Source organism: Condylostylus longicornis, unplaced genomic scaffold (assembly GCF_029603195.1).
Source record: "Condylostylus longicornis isolate FDR11 unplaced genomic scaffold, ASM2960319v2 ptg000137l, whole genome shotgun sequence".
Classification (NCBI taxonomy): Eukaryota; Metazoa; Arthropoda; class Insecta; order Diptera; family Dolichopodidae; genus Condylostylus; species Condylostylus longicornis.
In genome coordinates, this window is record NW_026578105.1 from 1,460,491 (window position 1) to 1,483,984 (window position 23,494).

Sequence of the window (23,494 nt, forward strand, 5' to 3'; positions counted from 1 at the left end):
AGAATTTGATAGATTTGTTATTTGAATATCATGTATGTAATAAAAATTTGAAAATGGTTTTGACATTAACTCTTTAACTACATGCCACACATATTCGTAAATTTTAACTTTATACTTTTCGCCGAGCGTTTACATTATGGACATAAGTGATAAATATTTTTAGATTAAAAAAAGTTGTTCTTTAAAGTTTAACGAAGTTTATACATGTTTCTGGTAAATAATTTCTTTGATCTTTTGTATCTTTCATTTTCTTTATGCTTTCATTTGATATGATTTGGTTTGCGTAATCTGTATTATAATTAACTTTATTACCTTGTTATATTTTTTACTTCAAATAATTTATCTAATCTTTAAGTACAATCTTTTACTTTTGTATTTTAGTTTATACAATTCTTTTTTTTAAATTATACAAATAATTAAAATTAAATATTTCAAATAGAAGTTTTATTTTCACTTTCCCATAGCTTTTCTATGTTTTGCAGACATGACAATATGAAAATCAACATTTTTATTTGTCAAAAACAATGTGACTATATTTTAGCTTCACTTTTTTATATAAAAAACATATAAGACTAGCTATTTTTATTCTATTATACATAATTAACTTATTCTACCCAATAAGTTTATATTTTGTAAGAGTGAAATTTTTTCGCGTTATACATAACTAGTTACTATATAATGTATAACAAATAAAATTGTGCAATATTAAAAGTAATTTCATAGGAAATTTATTATTTATACTATCCAGTAGACGTATATGATTCAAAATGTAGATTTACTTGTGTTAAATTGACATAAAGTTGAGTCGTTTTTGGATATGTTCCTCAAATATTTTGAAATTTGAATATTGAGCTTGAACCATGTCGGTTTACATTTTGTTTGACAAGGAACCAACTAGATAGAAAGCCTATTTTTCATAGAAAGTTGACAATTTTATTAAAATCAAAAGGAAGCTGAACAAATAGTATTGCTATGAACTATAATTCGTGAAGGAAAAAATTGTTATTGATGACATTAACATTAGATTTTCTTTTTCTGAAAAGGTTCATCAAAAACTCTTTAAGTTTAAATTTAAAAATTCGCATTAAATAGAAAATTTATTTTGTTCGTGAAAATTTTTTTGGTAGAACTTATAACGAAAACTTGGTGTGTGGACATTGCACAACCTTGTTAAAATATATCTATATGTTTTTTCTTGTATTCTTCTATCTTACCGAATTGGTTGTGTAAGATTGGGCAACATTTTATCGCCAGTGTCATACAAAATATCCAAATGTCAAAATTGAACTTTTTAGCTTTGTATTAAAACAATATTGAAATGTCAACAAATTTGAAATGCCATTACAAAATTAATGCAATTTTAAATAGAGTCCAGTTGAAATTTAGATATCGCGGTACTGAAAGCTTTAAAGTGAAACTTAAAATTGGTACGGATTTCTTTTATAAAAAAAATAATACATACATTTTTTTTAATCTACATAGTATGTTTTAATTTTTTTTTTATGTAAACGGAATATATTTACACAATTACAAAAAAAAAAAATGTTTTAAAAATATTTAGGTAAGAATATTAAATTACATACATATAAAATATGTGCATTACAGTTTTCTGAAATTTGCCAAAGCCATGGCAACAAAAATAACAAAAAAAAAAAAAGTGCCACGATCAATTTGAAGTAAACTTAAATTACAAAAAATTGCAAAGCTCTACCATAATATATGTATGTATGTACGTATAATGCAGATTGAATAGATTTTCTTTCACAATAAATAAGAAAGTGTAATAAATAATTATATGTATGTATAAAAAAGGTTCAATAAATATTTTTATTTGGTAGCATGGAGGTATGTATGTAAATATGTCTACATAACTTGTTGAAAATTAAGAATTTACAAATTTAATTAAACATATTAGATTTGGAAACTGATCGAAATTAATTTAACAAAGCTTTTTTCCAAACAAATAACTTTAATTAATTGGTTAATAGTATAAGTACATAAATATTGCTTACACCAATTTAATTAAATTTTTTATTCAAAATTAAAAATAATTTTTAAATTATTTAAAAGACGAAGGTAAATCGCACCTACGACCCACCGTACCTACCGCCTCATGACCTAAATTAGTTAAAATTTTTTATTTTATTTGGATTTGTATTAATTTTTATTTATAATAATATAATATAGATTATAGGGGATAAAATGTTATATTTACAAATAAAATTAAATATTTACATACCTAAATATACCTACATAAATATATGTACAAATTACTTATTGAAGTATATATTTACATTTTCATACATACATACTTACATACATACATGCATCCATACATACATACATATACATCTTATGAAAACTTAGATTTCTCTACATATGTAATTTTTATCTTCCTACTTGCCTCTATGTTTACAAACGTATTAGAATAACTAAAAGGAATGTGGATATAAAAAAAATATTCATGCTCTAAATGCATTTCCATTTCAATTTCTATTAGATTATATTATTATATTTTATAGTAATGGAACAAGCAATGAATGCACAAATACTTTGAATAATTTCACCTACATTGAATCTCGCTCAATAGAAATTTTTATAAACACTAACATAATAAAAATTATAAGATGTTTCTGTTTGAGTTACCAGATGTCCCTTGTTTTCTTTTGCTAAAAATTAATTACAATCATGTACAAAAAAGAATAGAAATTGAAATATAATATTCTGTGTTATTTAGTTTTTATTAAAACACTTAAAATTTGAAATTATAAAAGCAAGTACATTTAAAATTATTGGAAAAACAGTCGTGTAGTGAGAGAGTATTGTATTTTTCCCCTTAGAACTAGGAAATCTGTTTATTTAAAAAATAAATAAGTATTCACGTGTGTGCAAAGAAAGTACATATTGATGTACAAAATTAAAAATGAAAGATAAAGATAATGACTGCTTAAAATTTTAAAATTTTGCTCAAATTTTAATTTAGCTTTATTTTTTAATTTTAAGTATTACGTTGATGCTAGCTTCATATTGGTAATTTATTTACATAATATTCATACCTATGTATTTTTTTAAAAATAAATAATGAAAATATTGCAGTACGGGTATATCTAGAATTTATTCGAATTGTTCAAACATTGTAATGTACATATTTGATCTTTTAGTATGTACATACTTATATTGTACCGCTTGTACTGGTTACCTATACCTACCAACTAGATATATTTTAAGAATTCTACTTACACGTCATTTAAAGATAATTATTATTTTGCTATTATTTTTTTTTTTTTTTGTACTACATAAGTACATGATAAATGTACCAGATATAAGCAATTACATTTTTAATTGTTTTAAATTTTTTATTATTTTTGTAAATTCCTTATTAAATTGAGTCATTCAATATAATGAAATTGGAAAAAAATGAGGTAGATTTCAATGCGAAGCGAATAATTTGTATGAACTTTATAATAAAAAAAATAAATTTTTTAAAGTAGAGTTTCCAACAAGTATTTTTTGGCTGCGGGAATTTAAAAACAAAAAAGTTGCAAAATTCCAAAAATTTTTAGATTTAGGGAAGAACGATGTCGATATGTTGCCATATTTAACAAAACGAGATCATTAAAGAGATTTTCATAAACACAATATTGTAAAACAATAATTCAATATATTAATGATTCTATAAAATCAAAACAGTTCATATAGTTTTACACTGCCGCTTATAATATAGTACGCGAAAAATTTGTCATATTTATTGTTGACAATAAATATGACAAATTTTTCGTCATATTTATTGTTATTTGTCATTTTGTTTATTAACATAAAATATAGCAAGCACAGCGTTTTAATAATATATGGTGACTTATGGCGTTTTCATATAGTGATCTATGAGACCTAGAATCCGAAAAATTATATTTTCCCTAAAAATTTATAATGGCATTTAATAAATAATCTGATAATCTTCTTAATTTAATCATACATATTTCAAAATCAAATTCAAGAAACAGAAAACATTTCCAGACAATTTTTAATTTCTATAAATTATAATATGGCGTTTTGTCTTTAGGTTTTATTGCCAAATCTTTTTTATTGAGATAAGTCAATATTTCAGTTATGTTAGTTAATTTTATAAATTTTGAAGAGAGATTATTCTCAATATCGGTACTTATACTTATAAAAGAATTTCTTTTATTTTCTTTTACACAATTTAATGAAATTTTCTTATTCATTTATCATGTCATTTTCTCTATATATTTATTTGTATAACAATAATAATAGTCTAAAACAATAATTAGATCTACTTTCTAAAAAAGAAAAGCCAAAATAAAAATTACTTTTATTTTTAATACATACATACCCACATACATACTTATTTATATTTTGATTTTTGCACGCGAAATTTCGAAACTTTTTTAAAATATTTCGCAAATTTTTTAAGTTTTGCATTAATATTCAGCAAGTTTTCTTAATATTTTTTTTTTCTATTTAATAACAAATAAATAAGAAAAATAAAAAAAAAATTTTTTTGCAAATTTTTTTTTTCTATGTATTTGAAATACAAAGAGTTTCGCGATATTTTGACCTAGAAAAATAATTTTTTTTCTTTTTAGTCGGTTATTTCGCGTAGCGCTTTTTAAATGTTATCCGTAATTATATACACACATGCAAAAGTATTTAAATTCTTCTATACATAGTGTACATACTATGTATATAATATTGTTATGTATATTTTTTTACGGCTATATAAGTGTAGATATTGTTATTAGTGAGTATTTTTTTTTAATAATGCTCTCTAAATATTTTCTTTTTTAAAGAAATTTCAGTGCTTATAAGTAAATTGTATCTACTAAATACGTTCAAATATTTGGTGGGTGATGAATTGATTTTACAAAAGACTATAATAAATGTACGTTACCTACTTAAATTAAAAAAAAATCTGTTTGTGTAATTGCAAAATTTATATTTTGTTTTTTCTTATAACACTATACGCATTACACTATTAATAGAAAAAATATGTTAATATAAGTACATATGTATGTAAAACTTAATATATTGTACAAAATATTCCTTGACATATACATAAATACAAAGTTTAGTGTTTGTTTTTGAGTACATATTTACATATAAAAATTTTAATTTGATAAAGGAATTTCCACAATAATTGTTATTCAATTAATCAATTAAATATTTTTTTTAAATAAATGTAAACAAATAATTTTTGTGATGATTAATTAGATTTTGTGAAGAATGAATGCAAAATTTTAAGTGATTTGTATATTTGATTAACAAATTTAATTTGTATACATACATATTTAATTTTATTATTATTAAAGAATGAATTCATTATTTTATTTACATGATTGTATGAGGTACAAAATGATCTTTTTTTAAATAGGATTGAAATTTTTGTTATATTGAGAGAAAAACAATTAAAGATCTGTAAAAGAAAAACATGAAAATAATTTTATCAAATTAAAATTAATCAAAGAAAATTTGTTAATCCTTGTATTTAAAATGCTTTGATATTAAACATACTGAAAAGTAAATTTATAAATCACCTCTTAAATGTTATTTAATTGACAAATTGATAAAAAGTAATTGAATTTTTTGTAATTAATCAAGGTATGATATTTATTCTTAGACATACGAGTAGTAAAATTTAATTTTTAGAAAAATTTGGGATATTTGAATTTTAAGAATTTTTATATCATGTGATGGTGATTATTATTATGGTATTATTGGCTTTTATACTACCATTTAATTGTTTATTCGGAAGAATTATTTATTATTTTGTTTATACCTTTAATAATATTAAATTATTAGAATTTACATTTTCTAATATATTGTAACATACATATGTATGTACATAAATAGGTATAATGAGAATTCCAATATTGTAAAGATTTTACGTTTCATATTTGTTTTATATACGATATTAGATTGGAACTCAATAATTGTAAATAATAAATCAAAACGCAATATTTTCGATTTAATATATTGTAATATAAATAAAAGCTTAAGAAATTTCACTTTTTGGCAAAAAAAAAAAAAAATTTAAGTATAGGTAATAAGATAAAACTGCGTTCTGATTTTAACATACACACATATTACCGAGTTCTACACACATAATCTGTATATCAAGATAGAAAAAAACATACAAATTATATTTTTATTTAAGTGAAATAGATAGAAAAGATGACGATTAAATATTAAAAATACTTGAACAAAGAATTGCAAAAAAAAAAAATCTGATGTGGTCAGCACATAACCGACCGCATTGTGTATTGTCTAGTTAAATGAAAGTGTTACAGAATATTATAAAAATATCTGTGAAATACATCTTTCCAATTTTTAGGACATTATTAAGCTTATAGTTAACATACTTAGAAAAATGTAAATTTGGATCTTAGTAGAGTTTCGCTTTGTGCTACCCGAATTCCCTCGCCAGTTAGTTTGGGTAACAACCAGAACTCAAATATCAAATTTCAAGAAATTCCATCAATTTGTTCTGTGGATATGGTGAAAAATGTAAAATTGGCCCGCAAATCAGTTCTCGAGCTCTAATCTTTCCAAAAAAGTTATATGTTCATTGCTTTAATATGAGGAATTCATATATTAAATTTCAATGAAATCGGTTGATTATTTCTCTTTATATACACAAAAGTGTATGTTTGGCCCGTAGTAAACGTCTAGTTGCCGATGCCTGATCTTTCCAAAAAATTTACATGTTCATTGTTTTAATACGGGGAATTTATATATTAAATTTCAATGAAATCGGTTGATTATTTCTCTTTATATACACAAAAATGTGTATTTGGCCCGTAGTAAACGCCCAGTTCCTGATGCCTGATTTCTTCCAAAAGTTAGGAATTTTTGCGTATGATCGAGCAAAGCTTGTATATGAAATTTCAAGTAAATCGGTTGAATACTTTCTTCAAAATGGTGAAAAATGTAAAATCGGCCCGCAAATCCGTTTTCGAGCCCTGATCTTTCCAAAAAATTTATATGTTCATTGTTTTAATACGAGGAGTTCATATATCAAATTTCAATGAAATCGGTTGATTATTTCTCTTTATATACACAAAAATGTATATTTGGCCCGTAGTAAACGTCTAGTTGCCGATGCCTGATTTCTTCCAAAACATACGAGTTTTTGCGGACGGTCGAGCTGAGCTTATATATAAAATTTCAAGTAAATCGGTTGAATACTTTCTTCAAAATGTTCAAAAATGTAAAACAGGCCCGCTAAAAAGTGCAGTTCCCGAGGCCTGATATATACCAAAAGTTGATCGATCCGTGCCATGGTGGAAACAAACTTACATATAAAATTTCATCAAAATCGGTTCAGCCGAACTTGAGATACACGCGTGCACACACAGACCGACAGACGGACAGACCGACAGACCGACAGACCGACAGACCGACAGACCGACAGACCGACAGGTTGCTAAAAATAGTTTATTTACACTTCCCTACTATGGAGAAGTACGTTCCCACCGAAAACTCGATATGCAAAATTTGTTGCCATCACATAACCTACCTATTGTTTACACAATACGGTCGGTAAAAAAGGAATTTGTTTTTTGGCATTAATTAAATGTTCGATACACGTCCATAATAACATAAAGATGGTTATATATTATAATATATAAGTATACAGTGGAACCCTCTTAAAACCACATTTGGTAGTATAACAAGACATCATAACACAAAATTTTCTATATAGCGTTACATTTATTTGTAATCGGACAATATCCGATAATTTTCATGACTCGTTTAAAATCATCGATTCCCTTTTTTAGAAAAGTATCAAGATTAAAATTGATATTATATGAAAAAAAAAAACTTACTAATGAAATTTTAATATTCTATCTATTAGCATAAAATTATTGATTTTTATTTTTTTGAGCATAAATTTTTAGTAAAAGTTATTTTTAAAAGACGTCCCTTGGTAAATCAATTAAATAACTATTTAGATCTACATAATATTGTAAAAATTATTTTAACTACGTTTATTATCACAAAACATGTATACAATGTATATGAAATTAGAAAAACCTCGTCTAGTTTCACAAATTGTTATATTAAACGGATATTATTTATTTGCACAACTCGGTAAAGATGAATTCATTGGTTCGTCGGTTTTGAGCTTAAACTATTCAAAGTCAAACTATTTTTTCTCTTGATGGTTCATTCATTAGTCTGAAAAAAGCTGAGTTTTTTTTTCATATACATTTATTACTTCTTTAACAAGAATAATATGTAATTGCAGTAGTCCATTTTTTGTACATTATTTTGTACATCTGTATTCTATACATTTTTTCTATGTGCTATTAACTGGATTCTACTGTAAATAATATATGAAAAAATATACATTATTATTATGTATTCAAATCTATTTCATCAATTATTAAAAAAAAAAACATTATAAAATACAAGACAAAAAATATTAAAAGCTCTTAGTAATAACCTTAAAAATTCATATTCTTTAATAAGTAGGAATTTCATATAGAAATACGCTAGAAAAAATCTACATATTAATATTATATCCATTCAACCAAAATTTAGATATTTTAGTAGCTATACACACGTATAGAAAGCTTAAGATTTTTTTTTTTTTGTTTAAATTAAAATTTTTGATATTGTTATAATTTTATAATATTAAATTGAATTTTACGTGGCTATCTATTCAGTTATCTTGAAATAGGTTCTCTTACAATGTGATACACTACATACATGTGTATATAAGTATATAAATGCACATTTTAACATACAAATTGTTATATACATATTTACATAGTTTGGTATAAATTGTAAGTGATTTTGTTTAGTTTTTTTTCGAGTGCAAAGTTCTCATATATTAAATCGGGAATTGTTTAAAAAAAAAAAATTAATTACTTACAAAAAAAAAAAGTAGGAAAACAAAAAAAAAAACAAACTATCAAAATAATCACTATCGATGCGTTCATACTTTGCGTATTCAAAATTATTTTAAAGGTTTCCGCGCGTTCTTTCCATTTTGTTTTTATAATGAAAATTCAATATGGTTATTTGAGCGGGGAACTGTTTTTAGTTATTTTATACCTATATTTTGCTTATTCACATGGCTTTGTTTTTACACACATAACTGTAAATTATATTATGATTTAATTTGAAATATTTTTATTTTTGTTTAAACAGACAAAATTTATTATATGTTTTTTATTGATTAGTTATTTAAAAAAAAAAAAATAAATATTAAAAACAATATTATATCGATTTCGAGATTTTGATATTCAACAAAATTTTAAATAAGATAAAAGTGATATTTGTTTATTTTTTCAGTATTTATTTAAAATTAAATAAAACGTAAGGATTTAAAAATAAACAAATATTTCTCGTATACTACAGTGGCCCTAATAAATATTTGTATAAAAAAAGCAAATGGTATTTATTTTTATTATTAATGAAATTCGGAACGCGTTTTAAAATTTAGAAAAAAAAAATACTTATCAGTAATGACGAATGACATGAAAATATAGGTCTTAAAATCAGTATATTTTTCTTCTAGATATAAGAATGTTATGCACATACATACATACACATGGAATCAACTTTGCGTAAATATTTATAGAAACCGCTGTATGTACATGCATATATGTATGTATGTACTGCATATGTAAGTACCTACATAAAATCTTTCAATTTCGACGGCATATATTGTAGGTGAGAATTTAATCTACAATCAAAGTATATCAGAAATAATTTATTTCTTATTTTTATACTTTTCTGTTATCTTTAATTGTTTTTCCAAAATTACAAAATTTTCTTTTAATGTGAATATCGAAAGGTAGAACTAGTATGTATGTACATATATATGTATGTATGTGCGAACACGAAGTGAAATTTTTTAAGTTTATTCTCAAATTTTATATAAAGGGATTTTCCCTTTTATTTCAGTAGCTAATAATTATTAATTAAAAAGTTAGTGTTGAAGTTGAGCAATTATTGCTGCAGTGTAAATAAAGTAAATACTTTAATCGGAGAAGTAATTTCGATATGCGTCGTTTATTTACATAAGTTTAAATGTTAAATTTAAATATTTTCTTTTAAAGTTTATTTTTGGTATTTAAAAAAAAAATCACTTTTGTTTTATCGGAATTATATGTACATACTCTAAAAGTTGAAGACAATAGTGTAGCACAAATTTGTTACATTATTGTCTTCAACATACAAAGTTCTCAATTTTCTCATTGTAACTATATATGTATGTATGTATGTATATGCAGCTTATTTTAAATAAATTGTTAAATATTTGAAACTGAAATAAAATTTCTTAAAAAATTTTTAAGTCTCATTTAAATATTGTGATGTTATAATTAAAAATATTTTATAGGTAACTGAAAATCGAGTTTTTTTTTTTTTGCTGATGTGGGAACTGTCTTACAATCTATAATTTCGTTCATACATATCACATCACAACTACGTATGCATACATACTTATATGCATACTTTTCTGATTATTAAACTGAATAAATTACAATATTCTCCGTCTGAGTTATAAAAATGCATGACAATGTTCACCAAAAACTATTTTAATTGAACAAAAGAAAAAAAAAAGAAATTTAATTGTTTTAAGTTTTTACTCATAAAACTATAGTAACACACAAACATACAAATGTGTTCATTAAATACAATTTAAAATTTCGTGTGAATAATTAAAAACGAAAAAGAATAAATGCTAAGAAATCTCGACCTTAATTATTCGTATTTTAAAAACTTGAATTAATTTAATTAAAATGATTAATTTCTTTCTATCAATCATAAACAAAATATTTCATTTTTAAGATTAATGAATTATAATTGATTTTTATTGTAAAAAACAAATATGTTTTTGAAATCCAAATGCAAGTCAAAAATTTAAAGAGCCAACTTCATATAAACGCATGCATGATTTGAGAAATTTTGTGAATAAAATTTCATTGTGATTTTAATGAATGAATTTGGTCTATGTTCAAGAATTTCAAGAATTTGTCTACTTTAATCGGATTTTACCATTTTCACAACTTTATTATTTTAATTTACTAAAATTTTATTATAATGGTGTTTTGTAGTGAAAACAAAAAAATTTTGAAAAAATAAAAAATTGTGTTATTAATTAATGAAATTATCATTCATTTTCATCAATTAAATTTAAATCATATAATTTGAATTTATAGTCATTAAATATACATACAATAACTATAATTATTTAAGTAAATTCTACCAGCATTTGTAATTTGAGGATTTCATATTTCTTATTCAAGTTTTACGTTTAGAGGAGCGGTTATGTGAGTTTCTGCAATGTAATAACATAAAATAAATACGGCTGCAATAATATTTACAAAAATTACATTTTATCAAACAAACAAAAATTAGATTTCGAATATTTTACTTAGTAAAAGTAAATTTCATTGATAACAAAATTTTAAATAGAAAACCTTCTTACCTATTTTACAAATTTATCTTATTAATATAATTAATTTTGCAAAGTAAAATTATTAAAGTTTTGTTAAATTAAATAAGCATATGTCAAGCACGCTTACATGGTCACATTTTATGGCAGAATTTTTTGTGCATATATTCGTATAACAGTTTTCCGTATAGACTGTGCACAGTTTTCCATTTTCTATTTAATTAAAAAAATTAGATGAAGGCCAAAAATATAATGCATATGTAGGAATTTTTTTTTTATAAATGTCTATTGCAAAATAATAGTGTTCGACTGTAAGTATTTTAATCGTATTTTCTTCATAATTTAATTTAATTTTTTTTTTTTGTTGTAGAAATGAGTTGCCAAACCTATGTAGAGAAAGTTAAAGGAAATTATATATTTGTACTTATACATATGTATATTTTTATTATGATATTACAGTCACAAAATAGCAAAAAAAATTAAGTACTTATACGTTTGATTTTTTAAATGAATATCGTGCTTTCACAAGTTCAAATAAAGAAAATTTATTAAATGTAAAGGGAACAGAAAAATAAAATTGAAAATTAATATTTAAGCTATTTTTAATCATGAATCTCTAAAAACTTTTTTTTTGTTTGTTACAAGGAGGAAATTATTCATAAACAGCAAATAATTACTTAAAAATTTTAATTATTTCCTATAAAAATTTTGTTATTTTAACAAAATATTATGTTTTTTTGACATTTCATATGTTTTTCGAAAATTGGGATGTTTTCTTTTTACTATAACACTTTAAATACTTGAATCAAATAACAATTGCTGAAAAACCACAATCCTTGGAATGCATCTTTCATTACTATTACTAGCCAACAAGGTTTAAAATAATAATATGATCTAGTTATACCTACATAATAAATTGTAATACAATATGATTTCTTTTTAATAAAGAATATGAAATTGTATGAATTTTTTGTTATATACATATGCGTATGTATGTATATTTCTTTGAAGTTTGGATTTCCGTTCAAATTCATGATAAAGCAAAACTATGAAATATATCTAACATTTTAATTGACTGAAATTTTAAATATTCTTAAAATAATTTTTATTTTGCGCTAAATTTTTCACTAAGACAAAACCAAATTAAAGTAAACATAGACATAACATGAATTCTAATTTTATTGAGTAATAAGAAATTTTTGTAAAAATATTTTAAAACAAAATGTTATTAACAATTGTAATAACCAATTTATTAAAGGTTTCCTTTTGTTTTCACTTTTTTGTTTTTGAAGTGAAGCATTAAATTAGAGCTTAAATATTTAGCCACTTAAAGATAGATGTGTAAATCTTACATTATTAAAATAAAACTTTTAATATATGTATAAGGTAAAGATAATTTCAAACCATTTTCATATTATAGGAAATATAAAATCTAAGAGGTTTTAAATTTGAAATTGACATTAAGTTGTAGTTAAAAAATATAGATATGTACATATACATACGTCAAGCGAGACATATACTCGTTATAATGATATTAATACACTTATGTATATTTTTTGAAGAAATCACACATTATTTATTTTGTGTAATTAATTTTATTTTATTTTTTCTTACAGATTCCATGTGCAGCAAATAGATAGAAAAAGAAAGTAAAGAAGAAGAAAAGATTACCGTGAAATTGTTCCAGTTTTCATTTTTGTTTTACGTTTTTATCAAAATTGGTGTTAAATTCTTTGAATAGTTGCAAAAAAATTTTTTGGGGGGATGGCGAAGAACAAATTTTTTTAAGTTAAAATGAATTTTCTATTAATTATTATTTATTAAAATCAACTACTTTATTTTATCTTTCACACTAATTTCAAAAAAAAATCATGGAAATGAAAATTCTCCAAAAAAATGTATAATAATCAGTGAAATTTTGTTTTTACATATTTATTTAATTTACTTAATATTATTATAATTTATTTCTTTTTTTTAAAAAAAAAAACTAATGCAATTAATTAATCTTATTTCTAAAGAAATATTTTGTTTTGCAAAAACGCAACTTAATTTTACTAATTAATATAAAATATCATCGTTAGAATACAATTATTTATTGAAGTTTCGCTCAAAATTTAAAATAAACCTATTAAAAATGTCTTCGAATTTAATACCAGACGCTCAACATTCAGTTGATATACTTCGAGCACTTTTGAACATACAAAAGCGTCCATTATTATTATCTGTATTGTTGAAAGAGTATCGTGATATGGAAGGTAAAAATTTACCATTCAAACTTTATGGATTTAAATCGCCTGAAGAATATTTAAAATCATCAGGAAAATTTTTAGTAATTAATGATAGAGGAGAGGTAAATTTGCTTAAATATTTTCTTTTTAATATAAAAATTCAAGTATATTCGTTTTATACAATTTATTTAAGATTTACATTAGTGCCCGTCCAAATAAAGATTCAGCTCATATTGTTGATATGATTACAAATCAAAAAGCTAACAAAAATCGTCGTACATTTGGTAATTCAAATAATCGTATGCCCACAAAAAATGATCAAAGCTGGAATAAAAGCTCATTTTCATCAAATGTTTACAATAAATTACCATCGAAATCCTTTGGTGATTCCAGAAATAACAGACGTGGTAAAATTATATATTAACGAAGAAGTTTAAACTTTTATTTATTAAAAACATTATTAATTGCATATTTAGGTTACAATAAATCAAAAAAAAATAATCAGAATGTTAATCAAAGATTAACTGGCGATTCAAATAATAATTCAAATACAAGTAATAATAGAAATATAGCAGATAATGTAGCAAAAACGACAGGAGATAGTAAAAAAGATTTTAATGGGGTAAATTATTTAGCTTTTATCATACATCAACTTGATTGCTTTTTTTTTTTTTTAATTGTTAATTAATTTTAGGGCTCAACTGTTCAAATTAAACCTTTAATGGCCAATATGGTTTCCAAACCGGACCTAAACGATAGAATAAACTTAAATAAACAATCTAGTAATCAAAATCAACCAGGTGATAAAAAGCAACGTCAAAAGCAACAATCTCCAAAGCAGGACAAACAAAGTAATTCAAATGAAAAGCATAATACAAAAAATTCGAAAGAATCACATAATAAAAATGAGGTGGAACATATCAAGAGTAACCAGAAACAAACACAAAAAAATTCAAATATTCAATCAAAATCCAATACCCAAATATCTTCCGTAACAAATCGTTTAGAAAACATTAGAAATGTTAAGAATTTAAATTTTAACACTGAAAAAATTGACGATTCGAAAAAATCTTTCAGTTCAACTAACAAAACTAATGAAACTACATCACCAATAATCCGATTCGGTCTCCCTTCAATACAGGATAGGTTAAAAATTCATAAAACACAAGTTTCTCCTGAAAAAGAGTTAAATTCACCTCTCATAACACCTCCTATATCACCATTAACTGAATATTCTGCAAGACCAATTTCCTCATCCAATAGCAGTAGACATAGCTCTCAAGATTCTCTGCAAAACTATATGAATTCCGTAAAGGGAAAATCATCTGTGATAAATAAACAGACAAATAAGACTAAAAATGTATGGAATAATATTAATCCAATATAACTGCTTAAAATTTTACTGAAAATTTTTTTTTTAATTTTTCTTCCAGATTTTGTTGCCGACAGAAAAATACGAATTCGACCCGAAATTAAATTCTGTAAACTCTTTAATCGATTATTGCATGGCTCGTGGATTTCCAGAGCCCCGTTTCAACTTTGTGCAACCAAAATTCATGCATAAAAAAATATATTGCAGTGTAACCATAAATGGTAAAACGTACACAACAATTCCGAAATATTTTACTGACCCAGAAATAGCAAAAGCTGCTTGTGCGGCAATTGCTATTCAGGAAATTAAAGAAACTGAGCTGGCTATTTTATCGTATCCTGTTTGTACAGATACTGATTCAGATTTATTAATGAAAATCTATCAAGAACTGAATCTAAATCATGCAACAAATGGAATTTTTCTCAATGGTTTACCAAAAGTTTTTGAATCTAAATTTCAACAAACTTTACCTGATCACTGGGTTTCATTAATTGAGAAGTCAAAACTATTTGTCCTTGAAAAAACAGCAGACGGTAACACCATACTGTTTCCAAAATTTGGTATAGATGAAACGAGTGAGTATCCAAAGTAAATTAATTCAAAAATTATTTAGAGTTACATACCAACATAGGAAAATAAAATTCTTTCCGAATAAGCTCCTTTTTTTCAAATACATAATTTTTGACATTTTGTTTAAGAAAAATATAGCAAATTTTAAACTTTCAAATTTTGCAGATTATTTAACAACAGAACAAGATGAGCTTATAATTGACCCTTTACAATTACCGTGGGATAACAAATATTGGAATTTGTACATAACGCACTGTGCATCTACCATAGAAGTTTGGGCTCGTATTGTTGACAAAGAGTACAGTCAGCAATTAGATTCGTTATTAAATGACATTGATTTAGAAATGTTAACTGATAAAACTCGACCAGGATCATTAACAACCGGTCAAATGTATTTAGTTTGCATTTCTGAATGTTGGCATCGTGTGCGTTTGGAAAGAATGAATAAAGGTGCCGGCAAATGTTTATGTTTTTTCATTGATTTTGGTGACGATGACTGGTTATCTATGGATCAACTTTTTATATGTGATAAAAAATTTTTAAAACTTCCACCTCAAGCTGTACCTTTTAGTTTATTTGGTTTGGAAGATTTCGCTGAAAATCCCGTTGCCAACCGCCATTTAAATGAAATGTTGATGGGTAAAACATTAATTGCTCAGATTTTTACAAAAAAGGAAACTTATGAGGCAAAAAATATTTCGAAGTCTTCATCTTCTTTCGGTGGTTCCTCAGAAGACTTAAATGAAATAATAAAAATACAGGCTGTGTTATATGATACATCTTCAAATGTTGATATTGTTTTAAACCCTTTGTTGATAAATAAAATTTGCGATGATACACCAGCTCCTGAATTAAAGCAGAATGGTGCAAATAACGTTAACATAACACATGTTACTGATAACGGTGATATTTACTTACAAATTTTGGACTCTGGTTTGCATTATGTTCAGGTAATTTATAAAACTATAGGTGTTTTCAGTATTACATACTAATTGAATCAAAAACAGAAATTAATTTCGCAATTAGTGGAATCAAAGTTTCAACAAGATCAATATAAAGTTAATGCGACTGATATGGGAACTTCAAATTTATATCTGATACATGATAAGGACGATAATCGATGGTATAGGGGTTGCCTTGCCGAAGATAAGATTGAAAATCAAGACAATGTATTCAAAATGTATTACGTTGATTATGGTTTTACAAAACGAATAAATATTTCAAACATATTTCGTTTGGAATCACTTAGCGCAGCTCTAAGTCGATATCCTAGACAAGGTTTGAAAGCTAAAATGTATAATTTGCCACCATTAAACGAGTTTGTATTAGGCAGATTAAAAGCGTTGTTGCCTCCAGATTCTTTAGCAATTGTAAGTTTGAAAATTTCGATGAAAGCAATATTACATTATTATAAATTTTAGGTTAAACTGGCATTTAATAGATTAGACACAAGTCGTAATGTGATCCCGCAAATAACTGTTTTTGTCCGTATCGATAGAAATCAAAGTTTGTGTAATGTGAATGATGCTATTAGAATGGAATACGAGCTAAAGTAATCAAGTTTCTTATCAATTTGTGCAAAAAATATTAATAATATTTCAATTTTAGCTCCGATGATTTTGCAGTGGAAACTTATAAGACAACGACAAATAGTAATATAAATTCTTTTTCAGCTCCCAGTTCACCGATTTCGCAACAATCAAAAACAGAAATGCCGTTCGGTTTTCGTAGCTTATCAGTTCGTTCACCAATAACTGTCCCTACCACACCAACGAAAGGTTCTTTACCAAAATTGAATATGGATTTTTGTCTTCCTAAAAAGGGTGAAATATTCAATGTTTTAGTGACCCTAGCATCGAATCCATTTAACTTTTTTGTATGCCATATTAGCGAATAATAAAATTCTTTAATGGTAATTATACACATTATTTTTTATAGGTAAGACCATATAGTGATTTTCTACACTTTCAAAGTATGATGACAGAATTACAAAATTTTTGTCAAGATAATGACGAATTTATTCCAAACGATATGATTGAAGAAGGTGAAGCTTATGCAGTACTTTTGGAAGATGGTTTTTATTATAGGTAAATAATTTCTTTTTTTTTGTTTTCAAAAAATTTTAATTTATTCAAATTTAAATCATTTAGATGTGTAATAGAAAGAACCTTGCCACATCAAACAAGCCTTGTGTATTTTTGTGATTGTGGAGATAGAAATGTAGTTGATGTAAATAAATTACGAACATTACCAGCAAAATGTCGTGATTTGCCTATTCAAGCTATTCAAGCTAAACTACATGGTAAAAAAAATTAATATTTAAATATTAATGTGAAATAAAAAAAAATATTAAATTTTGGAATTTTGATGAATAATTAAGATATTTTGTGATAAACAAACAATTTTCAAATATTAATTAATTTTAGGAGTAAAACCAAGTAAAGGAGAATGGACTTTAAATGATAGCATACGTTTTAGTGAATTGACCGTTGGGCAAAGATTTGCTTCTGTTGTGCAAAATATTTCAATTGACGACTTTGATCCTAATAAAAAATCAAAAGTTTTAGAATTAACATTAATTGATGTTCTCACTGAAGAAGATATATATATTCACGAGATTTTAGTTGAAGAAAACCGTGCTGTTAAATGCTAAATTAGTTTGTAATATTTATTTTTTCTTGCACTTTTTATTTAGAAAATTTCTAAAAGAAAATATAGTTTTTAAAAAAAAAAATACTATTAATATGTTAAAGTAAAACTTAAATATATACGTAGATAGAGATTTTTCAAATTAATAAAAAAGTAGATAGAAAAATTTCTCGGTCTCCTTTCTCTAAATGCTGAAAAATAATTTCAAGTTATTGCTTGATATTTTTAAAATAAAATTAATAAAAATAAAATTTTTTACGTATTTTTGATAAATAATATTTTTTGTACTAAATGAAAAAACTATTATTGAAATTGGTTTATAAAATTAAGTAGGAACGTATTTCTTTTAGAAGTAATCTCAAATCATAAAAATGTGAACTTATTCATTTTAAAACACTTATTAAAATTCATGTCTTAAAAAATTGATTTTAATGAATTACTTTCCATTATTACATATGTATGTGCATATTTAAGTTTCTGTTTTGTGTTTTGTATCATTCCAAATACTTTATTATTTTATTTTTGTTAAATTTCATGATTTTTTATATTTTTTTCATAAAATTATTACAATTATAAATGAAAGTTACTAATTTTTTAAGGCCATAGAAATGGAATTTTTAAATAGGTATTTGCTTATGTTTTAAAAATTTCCTCAATTATTCTTTTTGAATTCGATATGAATTAATATATTTAATTAATTTTTGCTTTTATTTTCATTTTGAAATAAATTAAAATATTTTTACTTATATAAGAAATATAAAAAACGATATATAATATTTATGTATTTATTTTATATGCATATAAAAAGGACTTTGAAAAAAAAAAATTCATTTGAAATTTTTAAAATTAAATAATTTTAGACACAGAATTTTTATAATTTAAATAAACTTAAGAACTATAGATTTTAAACAAAATGATAAAAAAATATATGTAAAAAATGAATTTATATTTTATATGTTTCAAGCAAAATTTATATTTTATTTGTTTCAATTAAAATTTATATTTTATTTGTTTCCCTCTGCTTGGATAAATATGAAAATAATATTTAAAAAATATTTAATTGCTTTTTTTTTTTTTCGTTAAAAAATTATTCATATTACATTATCCATCTAAATTATAAACATACATTAAATATTTGAAAGAAAATATTTTTTGTTTATTTTGGTATAAAGTTTATAATCAATTAAATAAAATTTTTGAGAACTAAAATTGTATGATTTTTAACTTATTATTGGTTTCATTATTAGAGGTGCATAAAAACTTTTTTGTATAGTTGTTAAGGAGATTATCAAGACAGATGTTGTGCGACATAAATCACTTGCTTCATTCAGAAGGTGTTTTATGAAAGGACTTGGTATAAATGAAATACTTTTACATATTTGTGAGAGAATTAGAAAAAGCAGATCGAGGTATTAATAAATTTTATTATTTTTGCAAAAAAAAATGTACATCTATTAAAAGCAACTCTTGATGAACATAAACTATATTTTAAAACGAACTCGAAATGACGTTCTCTAACTTTAATATAATATATCTCCGCTAATGGTAATGAAATCATCAAAATTAGAAAAAACTACTTTTGCATTGTTTCATCTCACATGAAAATGTACTAAGAATATTTTATTGTCTGATGAGCTCAAAGTCAAAATCATAAATAAAAATAAAAATTATTCAAAAAAAATTTTTTTTTTGTGATTTATTGCTTATACTTTCGTTGTTTTTTTGTTTTTGATAATTTACTATTATTTTTTAGATATTGCTCCAAATTATTATTAACCGTGTAAACTATAACCGACTATAACTAATTTAAATAATTCATCACATGTTTAATTTGAAATTGTGTAACAGATAACAGAATTTTCGATTAAAATTTTTTTTTTTTTATTAAGGCAATACAATTTGAGAATTAAAAAACGTTCCAAATTGAAAATGTCGCATTGAACTTTAGAATTGCAACTTAATTATTATTTGTGATTCTGAAAAATGTGAAACATAATTGCAAAAGTAGTATGAAACAGGTGATACAAGGGAAATTTTTAATATTTTGTTCTTTAATTTTTGTTTTTGTAAATTTATTTCATATATTCTCATCTCAATATCTATGTATTTTATAATAGCACTATTTCATTTTAATAGTTGAATTTCTTCTCAATAGAGTTTTTAAATTCTAGAAGTAAGCAAAATAAATGAAAAATTACAAAAACAAATAAAAAAAACAAAAAAAAAAACAAGTTAACCGGAACTATGGTCGAATTCGGTTGACATTTTTTACCTTTAACTTTTCCGCAATTTTTATACAGAATATTTCAACTGAATTATATTTTTGGTGTAAGTGAATTAATTTTTTAAAATTGCGCATTCATAATATAACAACTTTAGAATAGTGAATAAAATAAAGTTATTCAGAATTTTTTATTATTTGATTTTTTTTTTTTTTTTATTTAAGAGGGAAGAAATTTTTTTACAGAACCAGGCTTTGGTAGTGTTATACAAAATTTTGAATAGTTAAAAGCAAGTTGATAAATTGTGTTATAAAATAATTTTTGGATAATTTTATATAAAAAAATTGTCTTTGTTGAAAAAGAAATTATTGAATTTAATTTGAATTTAAAATAGAAAATAAAAATTTTAATAACAGTGGGTCGGATGAATTTTGTTTTAATTTAAAAAAAATATACATATAATGTTCAAATTAATAAAAGAAATTAATTGTTTATTATAATGTGATATTCTGTCAATGCAATAATGGTAGCTAAAAATTTATGATTTACATTATAAAAATTAAACTGCATAGTTAAAATAAAAATTTATTTTAAAAAATTTAACAAAAATTAATTTTAAACAATTATTGTTGAATGCAGATGTAGTAATGTGCCTGCATATATATTTTTATAATAAATTAAATATAATATAAAAACAAATTCTGAAAATAATTACATTTTAAAAAATATGGTGTGATTTTTTACTTAAAAATAAATAAAGTTTATATAGATTTACAGGGTTTTATTCAAAATTTAAATAATTTTTAATAGAAAATATTCTATTATACTAACATTCTATTCTAATAATGAAGAGAAAATATATAATATTTATTTACAGTATTTTTTTAAAGCTTATAAACAATTAAAAAAATTAGAAAATTTTATACTTAAAATGTGCTTCGAAAAAATTACTCATTTTATTAATCTACTAATTTGTATCAAATGTGATACATTTCATTTAAATTATTTATACTGTTTTTGTGTTTAAAGTGTTAATATGTCTGTACGTACAAGTAAAAGAACATTATGAATGTGGAAAAGAAATACTTGTACTCATGAATATTGTAGTGGAGTAAAATGCAATACTGCAAAAGCATAAAAGTGATTAATATGTACAATATATTTTTATCTATTATTTAAAATCCTATAATAATTGAGCTACTCATGCTAATTTCACTATGTATATATATATGTATATATATTCCGAAAATTCACCAATGTTTATAAACAAACAAAATTAGAAAAATTAGTTTATTGAAGCGCAGTTTTCGCGATATGCTGCTTGTATGAGAAAGCCTTTCATATTCAAAGTAAATGAATATAAGGAAAATTTAAAATCATCAAATTTTCATTTATGAATATTTTTTTCATTTTAATCTTGTTTTTATTTAAATAATCGAATTTTGAAATCAGCTCAAGGCCATTTTCCTATATAATAATTCCATTCATCAAACCGTCATTTTAATTATATTATACATATTTATATAAAGAAGTACATTTTACATTACTTTGTAACAGAATTTAGACGATCACTATTAGTGTATCAATTAGTTTGATACGTACTGTTATTGTATTTTCATTAGAAAGAAGAGAAAATAAAATCTCTATTAATTATACTTTATTGCAAACATACTTTTTTTTTCTGCAGAATTAATATGTTAAAGCGAGAATGTTAACAATATATTTTTCTACATATACATATATTTTTTCTTTCTTTTCCTCTTTAATGCATTTGCATGCCCTTGTATTTTAAACTCAATTTATGGATATTAATAGCGGAACTAAGCGGATGCTATAATTTAAAAATGTTAACAATTATTTTAATTTCGAAATTTTTTAATAAGGGGAAAATAAATATTGAATATTTTGTATACATATCGTATGTATAATTATTTTAATGGCCATATGTGTATGAATGTATATGTATAGTATCATCCAGTTGAAAGGAAAATTTTTCATTTAGGAATCTGGAGTAATTTTTTTTTCGTAATGAGTCAAACTAAAATTTTGATGACATATTTATATAATATGAGTAAATTACACCACGCGACCCAATTAATAAGTAAATAAAGATATAACAACTTTTATTAAGTTAAAGTTTTTAAGAGACGAATCATTATTATACATTGTATCTACCGTTGAATATTTTAATTAACGAAGCATTAGCTTTGAACATATCTTTTACACGTATATGTATGTATGTATTGTCCGATATAATTTTGTATACTTTCAAAAATATTTTCATGGGGATCTACCCTTTCCCGTTTGATTATACCAGAATTCCTAATATTATTATAGTTATATTAATATTTTTTTAAATAAATTATAAGGTCTGCAGTGTATACAATTTAGAGATTGTGTAGAGATTTGGGGTACATTTTTGTTCAGTTTCCATCAAAACCGTTTGAAATTCAAAAATAATTTCTAAAAAAATTTTTGTAATGACCTAAACATAAGTTTTTGCATGCAAAGTGTCTGATATAGAACTTTTTGAACAAAAATGAGAGAAAATTATGACGTTTTCATTTTCTCAATGTTTAAAATTTTCTCAAATAATTTCATTTTGCAGTATCTCTAGGTCTTTTGAAATTTAATTTTATAATTATTGATAAATTATATATAACTAATTTTTACAAATTTTTATAGAACATAATTTAAATATACAAATGGGTTTATAGCATTTTTTGCTTACTTTCTATAAAAGAAAATAATGAGAAATGGGACGTTATAGAGGAAGAACTCATTTACTCAATTTAGTTTTACTTCAAATTTTATTAATAATAATATTAATGAAAAATTTGACTTCGGCAGAAACTTATAGCTATTTAGTTTTGGACGGACAAGGAGCTATTAGTGGAGTAAGTAATTAAAAAAATATTTTAATTAGAAATAGCTATTCCTTTTAATATATTAAATTTATTTGTTTTAATTTTCTATAATTTTGGCGTATTTGTAGTTAAAAATTTTTCCGGAATCATCAAAAACA

The 23,494-nt window shown here is 23.5% G+C and overlaps 1 protein-coding gene across 3 annotated transcripts; it reads left to right on the forward strand.

Moving 5' to 3' along the window:
* The first annotated feature begins 1,354 nt into the window (after nt 1-1,354).
* LOC129615542 (tudor domain-containing protein 7-like) lies at nt 1,355-18,605 on the forward strand. 3 transcript variants are annotated; one of them, XM_055530778.1, is made up of 13 exons: nt 1,355-1,427; nt 13,045-13,778; nt 13,850-14,063; nt 14,133-14,278; nt 14,351-15,016; nt 15,090-15,603; nt 15,764-16,548; nt 16,606-16,968; nt 17,020-17,150; nt 17,207-17,474; nt 17,537-17,685; nt 17,749-17,900; nt 18,025-18,605. In XM_055530778.1, exons 2-13 carry the CDS (start codon nt 13,563-13,565, stop codon nt 18,249-18,251), a joined length of 3,831 nt encoding a protein of 1,276 aa, XP_055386753.1. In that variant the 5' UTR covers nt 1,355-1,427; nt 13,045-13,562; the 3' UTR covers nt 18,252-18,605. The 3 variants fall into 3 exon arrangements, with proteins under 3 accessions (XP_055386753.1, XP_055386754.1, XP_055386755.1); XM_055530779.1 differs by having other exon boundaries at nt 1,381-1,561; XM_055530780.1 differs by lacking the exon at nt 1,355-1,427 and adding an exon at nt 4,803-4,900.
* Nucleotides 18,606-23,494: the final 4,889 nt, after the last annotated feature.

Excerpts from the sequence above, each read along its gene's own strand:
- LOC129615542 (XM_055530778.1), top strand. The coding sequence starts at position 13,563 with ATGTCTTCGAATTTAATACCAGACGCTCAACATTCAGTTGATATACTT. Across the intron at positions 15,017-15,089 it reads AGACAAATAAGACTAAAAAT|ATTTTGTTGCCGACAGAAAA; the intron begins GTATGGAATAAT and ends TTTTTCTTCCAG. Across the intron at positions 17,151-17,206 it reads AGAATGGAATACGAGCTAAA|CTCCGATGATTTTGCAGTGG; the intron begins GTAATCAAGTTT and ends TTTCAATTTTAG.